The sequence below is a fragment of the Mobula hypostoma genome, chromosome 11, assembly GCF_963921235.1.
Source record: "Mobula hypostoma chromosome 11, sMobHyp1.1, whole genome shotgun sequence".
NCBI classification, from domain to species: Eukaryota; Metazoa; Chordata; class Chondrichthyes; order Myliobatiformes; family Myliobatidae; genus Mobula; species Mobula hypostoma.
The window spans coordinates 103,719,797-103,736,832 of NC_086107.1; the positions used below are offsets into that span (position 1 = coordinate 103,719,797).

Consider the following 17,036-nt stretch of genomic DNA (forward strand, 5'->3'; position numbering starts at 1 on the left):
ACCCCTTTATCTTTCCCCTTACTGGTTTTTCACCTGGCACCTACCAGCCTTCTCCTTCCCACCCTCCCCCACCTTCTTTATAGGGCCTCTGCCCCTTCCCCCTACAGTCCTGACGAAGGGTTCCGGCCGGAAACGTTGACTGATCGTTTCCACGGATGCTGCCCAACCTGCTGAGTTCCTCCAGCGTGTTGTGAGTGGCACATATAGCAACCCCTTAAAACATATCAGTAAAATACAGTCACCCACAAAAATAAAGTCCAAGTCCCCGAGTCCATCAATGTTGCAGCAGTCTGCAGTTGAACACAATGCAGCTTGTCTTCTGCCGAGCGAACACCGGGGGGCAGCACTGAGACCAGCATGGATGCCTCTGATTCAGATTCAGTAGTCAGAGATGAAATTACGGATGGACCAAATACAAGTGTGCATGGTTCCCTAAAGATGGGGTCACAGGTATGTGGTGAAGTGATTTGGCATTTGGCACACCGCCCTTCTTGAGTATAAAACTTGTGATTCATGATGTAGTTATAAAGGACGCTGGTGAGGTCACACATGATCATCTGCATCATACGACACGGCACGTAACGATGATGTTGTTATTGCCGCGTGTACCGAGAAACAGTAAAGAGGTCTTGTTTGCATGCCGCCCTGATAGATCATTCCAAGTTAATTAATTCCCCCCGAAGGGTCTCAGCCCGAAATGTCGACTGTACTCTTTTCCCTAGTTGCTGCCTGGCCTGCCGAGTTCCTCCAGCATTTTGTGTGTGTTGCTCGGATTTCCAGCATCTGCAGATTTTCTCTTGTTTGTAACTAATCCCATATATCTTTCATATTAAGAGTGGCAGATTAGATAAACGCACCTATTGAGATTATACCTGTGGATTGTTACGTTTTAATCACATGCTTAAACTATTACTGATTTTGGCTGGACCAGACTCCGCTGATTTATTCAAAGTTTCAAAGTACACTCGTGATCAAAGTGCAGGGTAATGTAGAAACTTAATTCACAACCACCGACCTTGAGCCGCAGTTCACCTTAAGAGACTGGTCTGACGTGACGATGTGACCTTTTTTTTAACCAAGTTTTATGTTCTGCGTTTGGTTGACAATGAAGTGAGTTGTTACGGTTAAACTTAAAATGTCTCTGCCATTTTATTTACGAAAGCCTCCAAAAGTATGTACAGTAATGTGCCAAGCTCTTAGGCAAATATTTATATATATAGCTAAGGTGTCTAAGACTTTTGCACAGTACTGCATTTCTCAATGTGGAATGAAGAGCCCGTTTGTAAATCTGGTGAGGGCAAAGTTTGTTGCGAATGGTGAGGCTGGAGTGCCACGGGAGGGGTGTGGAACAGGTGGCAGAGAAGCAGTGCCAGGGGCAGGGGGTGGAACGGGTGCAGGCACACCCAGCCCTGAGACACCAGGCAAGGTCATTTGATTCCAAACAATTGCTTTATTGATCATTGCAGAATGTCACTGGTGCTTTCTGCCCCTGATTTCCCAACCATGATTCCCCTCTCCCTGTCCCCTTCCCACTCTCAGCCCGCAATAGGGACCCATATCAGAATCAGGTTTATCATCACTCACATATGTCATGAAATATACTTTATTTTGCGGTACAGTGCAATACATATGTAGCCCCCCCCCCCCCGGCCAGCCTCAGGGTCGCTTGGCTCACTGTCGTCCAGGGAAACAGCCTCGGCCCCGCCAAACTGGGTAATTAGTTTGTGTGGATGCTGTGTGAGGTACCCCACCCCGCCCAAATAACAGACAATACACCAGATACGATTAAATGATTTACAGTTTATAGATATTACTGGAACTATATAATTAATAGAGAATAAAATATAAAAGGAAAATAAAAGGCACCACACTTATCAAAGTTCAATCTCTTCGTGCACAAAACAGTTGGAGCTCAGGACCCTTCTTCTCCACCCTACGACCCTTCGGACCACCTCGACCGGCTGCCTGGGACCAACAACGATGGTCGACCAGACGCTTCACACGAGTCCGTCTCCGTCTCCTCTCCTCACTGAACGCCCTCCTCGGGGTCCGACCCCGTTAGCGGACTCACAGCACCTGGTCCATCCTCTGTCTTTCTCTCCCACCTTCTCCCCAAAACCCCGCGCATACAGTGTCTTCAAATACACCAAAAACATAACAAATATCCCATTGGTTCATTCGTCCTCATATCAATAGATAATACAAAACTGCTAGTGGGAAGGACTTTCTCAGCGTTTAGCATAACAAAGAAGCATTCCTAAGTATAACATAACAAAGAAGCCATTTTAATTAGCCTACACAGTAACATAAAAGACAAAACCCCCTTACACATAGAATTACTACAGTACTGTGCAGAAATGCGAGGTGCCCTGGCTATGTAAAGCAGCACACACAAAATGCCGAAGGAACTCAGCAGGTCAGTCAGCGTCTATGGAAATGAATAAACAGTCTACATTTCAGGCCGAGACCCTTCTTCTGGACTGGAAAAGAAGGGAGAAGATGCCAGAATAAAAAGGTGGAAGGTGATGGATGAAGCCAGGTGGGTGGGAAAGGTAAAGGGCTGGAGAGGAATTACTCAGTAAGGTGAGGAGAGTGGACCATGGGAAAAAGGGAAGGAAGAGGGGACCCAGGAGGAGGCGAGAAGAAATAAGAGGCCAGAGTGGGGAATAGAAGAACAGGGGAAGGGAGAAGGATTTTTTTTTTAATAGGGAGAGGTTGATATTCATGCCATCAGGTTGGAGGCTACCCAGACGGAATATAAGATGTTGCTCCTCCACCCTGAGGGTGGCCTCATCTTGTCGGAGAGGAGGACATGGAGCGACGTGCCTACGATTTTTGCACAGAACTGTATGAATACAGTACAGAACCCTGTAATTTATCCTCCTGTAGGCAGCCACCAAACAAAGCAACACCGTGGAATCCATTTAAACAAAAACATCAAAGACTTAATGCACAAAAATGAGAACAAATTCCGTAAAAATGGAGCAAATAACGCACAGAATATTAAACATCAAACGGCAGGGACCCCGAAACGGATTCTTCAACTCCTTTGGTTGCACTGGTACACGTTATATCTGGCGACTAAAGCTGAGCGGGGGGGGTTTAGGTGGAAAGTTTCTCTCCCGAGTCAATGTCGAGAACTCTTACCATTTCTTAAAGAGGCGGCAAATAGATATTTTAATGTGGCCAATCTTTCTGTTGAGGAGAAAGAGAGAGGATCAATTTGGTAAGAGAGTTGCTGGGAGATCTGGAAGATGTAAAGATCCAGAGGAGGTTCAGGAGAATGATCCCGTGAATGAAAGGGTTAACATATGAGGAGCATTTGATGGCTCTGGGCCTGTACTTGCTGGAGTTTAGAAGAATGAGGGGGATCTCTTTGAAACCCATGGATTATTGAAAGGCCTTGATGGAGTGGATGTGGAGAGGATGTTCCCTACAGTGGAGGAGTTGAGGACCAGAGGTGACAGTGTCAGAATAGAGGGATGTCAACTTAGATTAGAGGTGAAGAAGAATCTCTTTAGCCTGAGGGTGGTGAATCTGTGGAATTCATGGCCACAGAAGTTATGGAATTTAAGTCGTTGAGTATATTTAAAGCGGAGATTGATATGTTCCTGAGTATTCGGGCATGATAGGTTATGAAGGGAAGGCAGGAGAATGGGGTTGAGAGGGATAATAAATCAGCTGTGATGGAATGGCAGACCCATCTGATGGGCTGAATGGCCTAATTCTGTTGCTATGTCTTATGGTTTATGGTATCTTACCTGTAAGGTATCCAGGCTGTTCAACTGTAGGACTGTCTCTTTCATTCTCCATTCTGGTTCTAGTTATGGGGATATAACTGATATTGGGGAAAAAATGCTTGCTGACTATTTCTCCTTACTTATACAGCCATCTGTTTTCTTTCCGCAGAAGCACGAGTTCTTTCAGTTTTGGCCCGGTGTTGTAACTTCAGAGGAAGCAGGCTCCTCTCAAGAGTAGGTACAGTTCCGAGGGGCAGCTGGGAAGTTGTATGTGGCATTGGACACAACGCTGCCTTATAGAACTCCAGGAGTTCAGCGGGTCAGGCAGCGTCACTGGATGGGAACAAACAGTCGACGAGACCCTTCATCACCCGAAACGTCGACTGCTTATTCCCATCCACGATCTGCTGAGCTCCTCCAGCACATTGTGTGTGTGTGTTTCTCCAGATTTCCAGCAGAACCTCCTGTGTCTATAAACTCCATCACTGTACACACACTATTTAAGTTTGTCCACCAAAACTCTGACTAGGGTATATTTTGCAACGGGTCCCTTTCGGTCCAGGGCAATCCAGGTGTCATTGCTGGATGTGGTTTTTATTGATAGAGAGTCATAGACAGAAATGGCATGGAGACTGGCCCTTCAGTCCATCAAACCGGTGCTGACCATCAACCACCCATTTACTCGAATCTTACATTAAACTCATTTTTCATTCTCCCCTGATTCCCATCCAACTCTCCCGGATTCTACCACACAGCTATACACCAGGAGCAATTTGCAGTGGCTTTGGGATGTGGGAAGACATCGGAGCACCTGGAGAAATCAACCTGGTAACAAGGAGAACGTGCACTCAGACAGAACCCCTGGGTCTGTGTGGCTCTGTCCACCTGTATTGTCTTGCCCTTGAGAAAGCTGTAGTAACACAACGTTATTTGAGTTAGTCGTCTTTCTGTCAGCTTGAACCAGTCTGGCATTTCTCCTCTGACCTCTCATTAACAAGGTGCTTTCACTCACAGAACTTTTCTTTTGCTTCTTGCACCATTCCCTGTAAACTCTAGATACTGATGTGCATCAAAATCCCAGGAGATCAGCAGTTTCTGAGATACTCAAACCACAGTTTGGTGTCTGGCACCAACAATCATTCGACAGTCAAAGTCACTTAAGATCACATTTCTTCTCCATTCTGATATTTGGTCTGAACATCTTCTGAACCTCTTGACCTGTCTGCATGCTTTTATGCATTGAGTTGCTGCCACGTGATTGGCTGATTAGATATTTGCATTAATGAGCAGGTGTACAGGTGTACCTAATTAAGTGAGTGTATCTTACTTGTTTGCATTCTGACTAACATGCAGGTTTGATGGTACTATCATGTCTCCTTCAAAGTTAAACGTTCAAGGTAAATTTATTCTTAAAATGAGTATATGTCACCCATACATTACTCTGAGATTCATTTTCTTGTGGGCATTCACAGCAGAACAAAGAAATGCAATAGAATCAATGAAAAGCTGCACACAAACAAAGACTGACAAACTTGTTTTGTGGCTGTCTGTATGGAGACGAATCTCAAGGTTGTATAACACATACATACTTTGATAATAAATGTACTTTGAACTTTGAACCTTGAACTTTAGAAATAAGCAATAAGATGATTCAGAACTGTTTTGCTCACTGTGTTTTCAAGCATTCAGGCAGTGAGCAAAACAGTTTAGAAACTGCCAGGAGTGAAAATGAAAGGATCTCACAACTTCAACAAGTTAGGAACTATGTAAAATTTGAAGGTATCAACCATCATCTTGAATGTTACAATGAAAATGAAGATTTGGAGAATGCAATTAGCAAAAACATTGTATGAAGGCAGTTCATCCCCTGCACAAGGTGTCAGCATTAATTTTGTTCATTTACAGTCGATAAAAGAACACGACCACATACACTGGATGAATTCCCCCATAGGTAACTATGAGGAACCAACACACAGTATTATAATACTGCAGTAGTATTGGTAACTTGTTCCATGTTTCATTAAAATGCAAAATTTGTTACTCGGTTAAAGAGTAGTTTGTCTTCTTTATATCATTTTAACTATTTCCATGAAACTTCATCTCATTGGGCCAGCCGCTTAATTGGGCCAAGATTTACTGGTACCAATGTGTCCCAACTATCCAGAATCCACTGTATATATAATTAAACAAGTGGCGCGCAAAGAGAGCAAAAATAGCGTTCATGGGTTCAGAAATCTGGAAGGAATCAGGGAAGAAGCTGCTCATAAAATGCTGAGTGTGGATTTTCAGGGCCCTGTACCCCCTCCCTGTTGGTAGTGATGAGAAGAGGGCACGTCCTGGGTGGTGGGGCTCCTTCATACTGGCTGCTGCCTTTTTGAGGCATTGTCTTTTGAAGATGTCCACGACGCTGGGGAGGCTGGTGCCCATGATAGATCTGACTGAGTTTGCAACCCTCCGTGGCTTTTTCCAGTCCTCTGCATTGGCCCTTCTGTACCAGATGGAGATGCAACCAGTTAGAATGCTGTCCACAGTACATCTGTAGAAATGTACTAGAGCCTTTGGTGACGTACCAAATTTCCTCAGACTCCTGAAGAAATAAAGTTGCTGAGGTGCCTTCTTCATAGCTGCATCGATATGTTGGGCCCAGAATAGATCCTTTGAGATGCTGACTGCCAGGAACCTGAAACTGTCCACCCTTTCCACTGCTGACCCCTTCGACGTAAACTGGTGTTTGCTCCCTCAACTTCCCGTCCCTGACAAAACCTGGCAAAATCTATTGCAGGCATTGTGTGCAAGGTCCCACCTAAATTATCGATGATTACCTGTTGTGCATGAAATGAGCAGCTTGTGTGATGGGAATGATTCTTTGTCAAACCTCACAAGAGCCAGTGGTAGATGAAGAGCATTAATGGTTTTTTAAAAAATAAATATATTTTCCTTGCAGCATGAAACCTTTCATCCAACAATCGTTTGCTGTTCAGTCAAATGTAAGCCATTCTCCTCTCTCAGGTGAGAAAGATACTTTATATTTGGGAATTAATTTAGCTCTGAAATTATATGGTGATCCTTTGTATAGTGCAATGTTCCTCGTGCAGTTTGATACTGTGGGCTGAATGCCTGTTTCTCTGCTATACTGTTCTGTGTATTGTGCTGACCATCAATGGATCAATGTTTGACCACCTTGGCAGAACAAGCTTGGCACTGGCTTCACCTGACGGCTCTGCCCTGCAGTTAGGTTGGCACTGGCATCTTGTAGTGGTGCTGGCTGCCGGGAGTAGCTTGGCACTGGAATGGGCTGGTACTCCTGTGTGGAGTCTTCAATAGCACTGACACTGTATGTGGGTGGCGGGGTGGAGATGCATCTCTACCAAAGGAGGTGTAAGGAGCTCCTTCCCTCCGCTAGCCTGCAGGTCACCCTTGGGCAAGGTGTAGCACCCGCTTAGCCCCCTATCAGGGTCATGTGAAGCCATGGGAGCTGGTGGTGAATGGTTGTATGAGCATCTGGTGCATATCAAGTCCTGGTTATGCGACCATTGACACCAGGGATATAATCTCTGAAGAGTATTGATAATACCTGGGGCCACCCGTTTTGTAAAGACACTGCCTAGAAGAAGGCAATGGCAAACCACTTCTGTTGAAATATTTGCCAAAAACAATCATGGTCAAAGATCATGAGTGCCCATATCAGACAACACGGCACATAATGAGTGACCAAGCTGTGTGTGATTCTATTGAGCAATTTGGTTGGTGCTGGCATTGTGACGATAAGACCATAAGACAAAGGAGGAGAATTAGCCCATCGAGTCTGCTCCGCCATTCAATCATAGCTGATCCTTTTCCCCTCTCCTCAGACCACTCCCCAGCCTTTTTCCCGTAACCTTTGATGCCTTGGCCAGTCAACAACTAATCAAGCTCTGTCTTATATATACCCAACAGGCCTGCACTGCTGCCTGTTGTAACACATTGTACAAATTCACCACCCTCTGGCTAAAGAAAATTCTCCGCATCTCTGTTTTAAATGGACGCCCCTCTATCCTGAGGCTGTGCCCTCTTGTCCTAGACTCCCTCACCATGGGAAACATCCTTTCCACATCTGCTCTGTCTAGGCCTTTCAATATTCAAAAGGCTTCAATGAGATCCCCCCTCATTCTTCTAAATTCCAGTGAGTACAGACCCAGAGCCATCAAACGTTCCTCATATGATAACCCTTTCATTCCTGGAATCATCCTTGTGAACCTCCTTTGAACGCTCTCCAATGCCAGCACATCTTTTCTTAGATGAAGAGCCAAAAACTGTTCGCAATACTGAAAGTGAGGCCTCACCAGTGCCTTATAAAGCCTCTGCATCACATCCCTGCTCTTGTATACTAGACCTCTTGAAATCAATGCTAACATTGCATTTGTCTTCCTCACCACCAACTCTACCTGCAAGTTAACCTTTAGGGTCTTCTGCATAAGGACTCCCGTCCCTTTGCATCTCAGATTTTTGGATTTTCTCCCTGTTTAGAAAATAGTCTGCACATTTATTTCTTCCACCAAAGTGCATGACCATGCATTTTCCAACTTTGTATTTCATTTGCCATTTTCTTGCCCATTCTCCTAGTCTAAGTCCTTCTGCAGTCTTCCTGTTTCCTTAAAACTACCTGCCCTCCACCAATCTTCGTATCATCTTCAAACTTGGCAACAAAGCCATCTATTCCATCAACTAAGTCATTGATACACAGCATAAAAAGAAGCGGTCCCAACACCAACCCCTGCAGATCAACACTAATCACTGGCAGCCAAACAGAAAAGGATCAACCTTGATGTGTGTTGCTTGAATTTCCAGCATCTGCAGAATTCCTCGTGTTTACCTTTTATTCCCACTTGCTGCCTCCTACCAGTCAGCCAATGCTCTAACCATGCCAGTAACTTTCTTGTAATATGATGGGCTCTTGGTGATCTGACATATGGAGTTGAGTTGGTACTGGCGTTGAAGGCATTAAATTTTCTAGCTATTTGGTTGATTAGGGCAGCACATTTCGATTGGTTGAGCACCTCACTGTGAAGTGGGATGAAACTCCCATCTAGCCGGGAGTGGGAAGCCACTGGAAAGTGTTCCAGTTTTACCGAACACCGTTGAAAGAGGGTGCCGAGGGTAATCATTACTGACGTGATTGAACACTGTGATTCCGCCATACAGGTTATGAAGGGGCTTCCCTCGGCCTTTCACCCGCCCGTTCACATTCAGCCTGGCAAGCTCGCTGCATTGGGACTCCGAAGATCCAACTTGTGGAATTCTCGGCATTCACGGAACAGCAGCGGGATCCAGAAACTGTGAGTGCCTCGTGGGTAAATCCAGCCTGACAGACCAATCCAAACCGGAGGCTTTCGGGAATGTACTTATGGCCCAGTGACACTACGTTTGCATAACTTGCTCTTCTCGTTACTGATCCTTTCTCTCTACTCCAGCGTTGTGCCATTGATGGCTTGGCCCCATTTTGTTACGTTGGATTAGCTGGTGCTCACGGGTTGGGTGCAGCAGAGAGGGGAAGGGGGGGGGCTACTACTGGCACTGTTACCCCAGCAACCCCACTCTCACTGGTGTCATATACGTGACATGTCATATCAAGGCATGCATGTGATCCTCGACTGAAAGTGGGGCAGGTACATGTAGGGCATTTTCAAATTCAGATTTTATTTCTTTATTTGTCTGTTTATTTATTTACTTGTTTATCTATCTATTTAGATATACAATGCGGAATAGGCCCTTCCAGCCCTTTTCAGCAACCCCTCCCCACCCCCGATTTAACCCTCGCCTAATCACAGGGCAATTTACAATGACTAATTAACCTACCAACCGATATGTCTTTGGCCAGAGCAACGCAACACAAAATGCTGGAGGAACTCAGCAGGTCAGGCAGCTTCTGTGGGAAAAAATAAACAGCCAACATTTCGGTCCGAGACCCTTCATCAGGACAGGAAAAAAAAGATGGGGGGGGTCAGAGTACGAAGGGGGGGAGGGGAGGAAGAACCACCAAGGCGATAGGTGAAAGTGGGGGGGAGGGGAGTTGTGAAGTAAAGAGCTGGGAAATTGATTGGAGGAAGAGATACAGGGCTGGAGAAGGGGGAATCCGATAGGAGAGGATGGAAGGCCACGGAAGAAAGAAAAGGGGGAGGAGCACCAGAGGGAGGCGATGGGCAGGTAGGGAGATGAGGTGAGAGAGAGGAATGGTGAAGGGGGAGGCATTACCAGAAGTTCGAGAAATCAGTGTTCATGCCATCAGCTTGGAGGCTACCCAGATGGAATAAAGGGTGTTGCTCGTCCTACCTGAGTGTTGGCCTCATTGCGACAGTAGAGGAGGCCATGGATGGACATAGTGGAATGGGAGTGGGAAGTGGAATTAAAATGGGCGGCTACTTTGGACTGTGGGAGGAAACCAGAGCACCCAGAGGAAACCAACAGGGAGGATGTACAGACTCCTTACCGATGGCGTTGAAATTGAACTCCGAGCTCCGACTCTAACAGCGTCGTGCTAACTGCTACTCGAGCATTATCACACGTACATCGAAACATACAGTGAAACTCATGGACTGCGTTAACAACCAACACGCCCAAAGGCAGGCTGGGGGCAGCCGGCAAGTGTTGCCACTCATTCCGCCGCTAGCGTAACACGCACACGGAGAGCAACGCAGAACCCAACAAAGCAGGACACAGCAAGTGACTAAACAACGACAGCTGAACAAGCCCCGTTCATTCATTCATTCACACACACACACACACACACACACACACACACACACACACACGCACACACATACAGAGTCCTCCAACCCCAGGGCAGGTTTTCTTTGGCCTCCCGCCTCTGGGTTAGGGCAGGAGATCAGATTCGGATTTCCTTTATCACGTACAGTGACCTGACGTCATTTGCGTTGGCAACCAGCGCAGAGCCGAGGGTGTGCTGGGGGCAGCCGGCAAGTGGGGCAATGGCAACCTCTCTAGTTGGGTGAGCCTGCAATGCCATTCAACTGGAGTTCCTTTATCTCACCTTGCACCCTTCACTTTGCCCTTCCCAGCTGAGCAACAAAACCCTCCCAGTTTCAGAACATACCAGCATTGCTCTTGAACTTAGACCATAAGATACAGGAGCAGAATCAGGCCATTTGGCCCATTGAGTCTGCTCTACCATTTCATCATGCCTGATCCATTTTCCCTCTCAGCTCCAATCCCCTGCCTTCTCCCAGTCTCCCACCATGCTCTGAGTAAACAAGAACCTATCAACCTCTGCCTTAAATATACCCAAAGACCTGGCCTCCACAGCTGCCTATGGCAACGAATTCCACACATTCACCACTCTCTGGCTAAAGAAATTCTTCCTCATCTCCATTCTAAAAGCACGCCCCTCTATTCTGAGGCTGTGTCCTTTGGTCTTAAGTTCTCCCCACCATAGGAAACATCCTTTGCATTTCCACTCTATTGAGGGCCTTTTAGCTTTCGATAGGTTTCGATGAGATTCCCCCGCATTCTTCTGAATTCCAGCATTTGCAGGCCCACAGCCATCAAACAATCCTCATTTGATAAGCCTGTCAATCCCAGAATCATTTTCGAGGGACTCCAATTTCTCCCTCACTCTCTTAACTCCTAACCTTGTCTCGATTCATTAGCTTGTATTTTGTGCCAAGATTCCAGCATCTAAGGGCTCTTGCGTCTCGTTGCTTTCCCCAATGTGGTTTGTGTCCTGGTTTCTACTTCTTGCATTATTCCAATGCTGATGTTGCTCTATTCTTCCTTGACAGTTCAATAAGCACCTCTTTGTCCACATTGGCCAGTCGAGTCGATCTTACAGTGAGGGTCTGCTTGAATCCATTGACATCCGCCAAATCTACGATAAGTTTCCGGAGAAGAAGGGGGGCTTGAAGGAGCTGTTTGAGAAAGGAACGCCAAACACGTTTTTCCTTGTCAAATTCTGGGTCAGTACGAACGGTCCGGACATTCTGTGTTTCCCGTTTGTAACATCGTGGCTCTCTCCAAACGAACCAGAGTGATATGGCTGAAATGGCCGCACCTCAGGAGAGTTCAATTCTGCAGAGAGACTTGAATTTGCATTTCTCTCATTCACTCATTCTGTAAGTTTGAAAAATCACCATGGCAACCCTCGATGGGTGATCAGAAAATTCTCTGGAAGGCTTTAGAACCAGAGCAGGACAATGGGAGTAGGCAAATTAAATGGTTTGACTTTGACTAGATGGGCCGAAGGGCCTGTTTTTGTGCTATACTTCTCTATGACTCTATAAGACGGATATGACTAATTTTCATGATGAAATGACTCAAAGAAAAAGGAATCTGTTTATTTTCTGTTAGCAGCACAGACAATGTTGGGAATCTGAAATAAAAAGATAAACTGCTGGAAAATCTGCAAATTTTGCAAATTCTGTGGTAGAATGTGGAGAGAGTTGATGGGGATCTGGGGAGAATAAACTGGGTTAGGGCGGGATTAGTGAGTTGTTGATGGTTACCATAGACTGGAGGCCAAGTGGCCTGCTTCTGAGCTGTGTCCTTCCCTCTGTGGTTCTCTGACTCAGAGTTCAAAGGTTCAAAGTAAATTTGTTATTGTTGTTGTTGGCATCCGTCTGTCTGGAAGGTCAATGGGTGATGTGATCATCATCACAAGCCTGGGCAGAAAGTATGGAGATCCTGAGATGCCCAGTCATCAATATCCCCCTCTCGGCCTCACCAGTGTAGTCCAAAGGAAAGCTTATGAAGCAATACGTTTGGCACCAGCTTGGCAGCAGGAGCTGCTGGAAGGATGTTCAACGACATCCAGCTGCCTGAGGGGCTCTGCTCCAGATTTACTGTCTGGGTTTACTTGTCTCTCCTGAGGCTGCCCACAAGGCAGTGGGGCTACTTACCCCTAGCTGGGGATCTGGTTCGTGAGCACCAGGGCGTGTCCACACACCGGTGGGCCTGCGTGCTACGTGTGCAGGGTCCAGACCTCCTCCCCGTCCTCTGTAGTTCAGTTTCCGTGTGTCGCCAGCGAGGAGGCACTGCGTGAGGCTTGTTGTTGGAGAGGCTGTGTACTGTCAAGGAGAGACTCACACATTCAGCTCTCCGTTTTAACAAGACTGCCAGCCAGCAGTGGAAGCTGAAAGTGAGACGACAAGCACTACCCGCTACACTACCACCCTAGCTCAGGGGTCCCCAACCTTTTTTGCACCGCGGACCGGTTTAATATTGACAATATTCTTGCGGACCGGCCGACCTGGGGGCAGGGGGTGTTCAAGTAGGGTTAAACTCACCTCAACATGTCTTTTACAGTTAGGGTTGCCAACTTTCTCACTCCCAAATAAGGGACAAAAGTAGCAGTCAAATCCTGGGACACTTTACCCCTGGAAAGACTACCATGACCATGAAGCCTTGCGCGGGCACCTGTGTGCGCATGCGCGTACGTGCCGATTTCCCCTCCCCCCACAAATCGGTTTTGCCTTCATCTTCCCGACTACACTGTACATATATTATTTCTATTTCATATAGGCTGTGTATTTATCATATCATTCCTGCTTTCACTATATGTTAGTGTTATTTTCATTTTTATGTGTTATTTGGTTCTACCTTAGCGGGGGAAATACAGGACAAGAGCGGTCCCATATGGAACAAACCAATTTAGCCCAATATACGGGATGTCCTGGCAAATATGGGACAGTTTGCAACCCTATGTTCAAGTTCAACAGTGCATGATAGGGAATGAGGAAAGGGGCAGCTGACTCATATCGTTTCCTCACGGCCCGGTACCGGTCCGTGGCCTGGTGGTTGGGGACCGCTTCCCTAGATGCATCACAACAACCAATTTGACACCAAATTTGTTACAGAAGTATGTACGCACTCAAGGTGTATACATACTTTTTAGGGGCTTCCTGTACCTAATAAAGTGGCCATTGAGTGTAGGTTCATGGTCTTCTGCTGCTGTAGCCCATCCATTTCAAGGTTCGAGATGTTGTGTATTCAGAGATGCTCTTCTGCACACCACAGTTGTAACACATGGTGATTAGAGTTGCTGCTGACTGTCAGCATGAACCAGTCTGCCCATTCTCCTCTGACCTCTCTCATTAACAAGGCGCTTTCTCCCACAGAACTGCCGCTCACTGGATTTTTAAATTTGTTTTTTGCACCATTCTCTGTAAACTCTAGAGACTGTTGTGCATGAAACTCCCAGGAGGTCAGCAGGTTCTGAAATACTCAAACCACCCCATCTGGCACCAACAATCATTCCACAGTCAAAGTCACTCAGATCACTTTTCTTTCCCAATCTGACGTTGGGTCTGAGCAATAACTGAACCTCGTGACCATGTCTATATGCTTTTATGCAGCATTGAGTTGCTGCCATATGATTGGCTGATTAGATATTTGCATTAATGAGCAGGTGTACAGGTGTAATAAAGTGACTTGCATGTGTATGCCACCATGTACTACCCTGAGACTCATTTTCTTGCAGACATTCACAGTAGAACAAAGAAACACAATAGAATCAAAGAAAAACTGCACACGGCAGACAAATAACTAATGTGTAAAAGAAGATAAACTGTAAAAACAAATAACAATAATAATAATAGATATAGCCATTCCAAACACACATAACTTACAGGATTCAATAAGTGAAAAACAGCAGAAATATGCTGAATTAAAAGAGGAAATTGAAAGACTATGGAACATGAACAGGTTATACATTGTCCCAATAGTAATATCTACAACTGTCATCATTTCAAAGTCACTACACAACAGCATTAAACAATTAGGTCTACACAGCAATATCTTTGTAAATCTCCGGATAGCCACAATTCTAAACACCACCAGAACAGCCCAAAAGTTCCTAGCAATTGACAGATGAGAGAGATTGGCTATTTCCATACCTCGAGTTTTACCAACTTGAGCTGGAAAACGTGTAGGTAGGTAGGTATATATAGATAAAGAAAATGATAGATAGACAGATAGATAACTCTAAGAACATAGAGTCCTTGAAAGAGGGTTCATACGTTTGTAGGTTGTGGCTCTACTGGGCAGATAACATCTATAGAAAGAAAAACAGAGATATTACTTCACATCCTTTGTCAGAATTGGAAAAGAGAGAAGACAAATTAGTTTTAAATTGGGTCAAAGAAAAAAAATCATGAGCTGCTAGGAAAACTCAGTCGGTCAGGCAGCATCTGTGGAGGCGAAGGAATGGTCGACGTTTTGGGTTGTGACCCTGCATCAGGACTGAGAATGAGGAGGGGAGACGAGATGAAGGGGGTGGGGGGAGGGGAGCGAGGTTTGGGCTGGTGGGTGATAGGTGGATCCAGGTGTTGATTGGCAGACGGAGGGGAAGGGTGGAGAAAGCAACGGGGGATGAGATAACGGGTGGAGGCTGCAGATGGCGAGCCCTGTTTAGAAAGGAAGGTGGTAAGGGAGAGCTGGTGGCCTGATAGGAACAGGAGGGGGAAGGGATAGGGGACCCAGTAGATTGAGTGGGTGGTGGGTAGATGGAATCATGTGAGGGAGGGGAAAGAAACTGGGTAACAGGAAGCTGGGGTTTAGATGGGGGAGGATGTGTGAGGGGAGTCGGGTAGATCAGGAAGAGATTGGAAAGAGAGTGGGTTACCTGAAATTGGAGAATTCAGTGCTCACTGTGTTGGGTTGCTGACCACACCGGTGGAAATTAAGATGCTGCGCAGACACTGTGGGGTAGGGGGAAGGAGGGGAGGGGGGAGGGAGTGATCAGACAAAGGTAATCGCTCTGATAGGAAGAGAAGAGGATTGCAGAATCACGATCAGGTTCATTACCACTGACACCTGTGGTGAAATGTATTGCTTCGTGGCTGCAAGACATAAGGTTTGCTATAAATTACAAAATAAATAAAAAGCACAAGAGACAGATAACGGCGTGAAGTTCGTGGGTTCGTGGACTATTCAGAAATCCGGTGACTGAGGGGAACGAGCAGTTCCTAAAATGATGAGTGTGGGTCTTCAGGCTCCTGCACCTCCTCCTTGATGGTAGCAGTGAGACCAGGACAGGTCCTGGGCGGTGAGGGTTTCTAATGATGGATGCTGCCTTCTTGAGGCGCGTCCTTTTGAAGATGTCCGCGGTAGTGGGGATCACTGTGGCTGTGACGGGGATGGCCGAGTCCGCAGCCTCCTTTGATCCTGTGCACTGGAGCCTTCTTACCAGCTGGTGCTGTAACCAGTCAGAATGCTTGGTCTCCAACGTTCTGTATATCTATAGAGCTTTGCTAGAGTCTTTGGTTGCAGACAAGATCTTCTCAAACCCCTAATGAAATGAAGCTGTTGACATGCCTCCTTCATGGCTGCATCAACGTGCTGCAACCAGGATAGATCCTGTCAGACGCCCAGAAACCTGAAGCTGCTCACCCTTTCCATCTCCGGCCCCTCAGTGAGGACTGGTGTGTGCTCTCTCAACTTCCCCCTTCCCGAAATCCAAGCCAGTTCCCTGGTCTAGCTGATGTTGAGTGCAAGGCTGTCGTCGTGCCACTGCTCGAACCAGCCGACCTATTTCACTCTGAGATTCTGCCAACAATGGCGGTGTCATCGGCGAATATATAGATGGCATTTGGTCTGTTCCTAGCCACGCGGACACAAGTGTAGAGAGTGTCGAGCAGTGGGCTAGGCGTTCACCCTTAAGGCAGGCCTGTGTTGATTTCAGCTAGCTGATTGAATCACTTTTCCAGCCTGACGGCAGTCTCCCAAGAGGAAGTCAGAATCCTAAAGCAAAGGGAATGATGATATTGGGTGGGACGATGTGAGTCTTTGATTAAACCTAATACTTATTCTCTCCTCTTTCAGGCCGACCTTAGTATCAATATCCAGGACGAAACGGGCCTGTTTTACGGGGTTACCAGTCAGTATGAAAGCATTGAAAATATGACCATCACTTGCTCCTCCAAGATCTGCTCCTTTGGCAAACAAGTTGTAGAAAAGGTTGAAGTAAGTTCCCGTTTCCTTCGTTTGGGCCTACTTCATCACGATGTACAGCAGAACTGTAGGAACCCGGTATCCTGTTGTAAAGATCCCGACGGAGGCGCACGATGTCGGAATCTCGAGCAGCAAACAATCTGCCGGAGGAACTCAGAAGGTGTGGGGAGCAAAGGAATAGTCTCATGCAGGCTTTCGGCCTGAAACGGCAACAGTTCCTCTCCCCTCACAGATCCTGCCCCCAAGAGGTCCAGCACCTTGTTGTAGGGTCTGGAGGCTTGCCTACCTCAATGACCCGGAGGGCTATGTTGGCTGGGGTCAGGGCCTTGTACTTGATGCTTGGTAGAGTCACCCATG

The 17,036-nt window shown here is 46.5% G+C and overlaps 1 protein-coding gene across 10 annotated transcripts in view; it reads left to right on the top strand.

The window, feature by feature from the left end:
• The window catches only part of LOC134354386 (transcriptional enhancer factor TEF-1-like), a 102,775-nt gene that overhangs the window by 77,282 nt on the left and 8,457 nt on the right, over window positions 1-17,036 (top strand). For all 10 annotated transcript variants that reach the window (XM_063063370.1, XM_063063371.1, XM_063063367.1 and 7 more), the window contains 5 exons: window positions 3,910-3,974; window positions 6,685-6,749; window positions 8,922-9,055; window positions 11,516-11,689; window positions 16,551-16,691. In XM_063063370.1, the coding sequence (XP_062919440.1) occupies window positions 3,910-3,974; window positions 6,685-6,749; window positions 8,922-9,055; window positions 11,516-11,689; window positions 16,551-16,691 (579 nt within the window). The remainder of the gene's footprint in view (window positions 1-3,909; window positions 3,975-6,684; window positions 6,750-8,921; window positions 9,056-11,515; window positions 11,690-16,550; window positions 16,692-17,036) is intronic.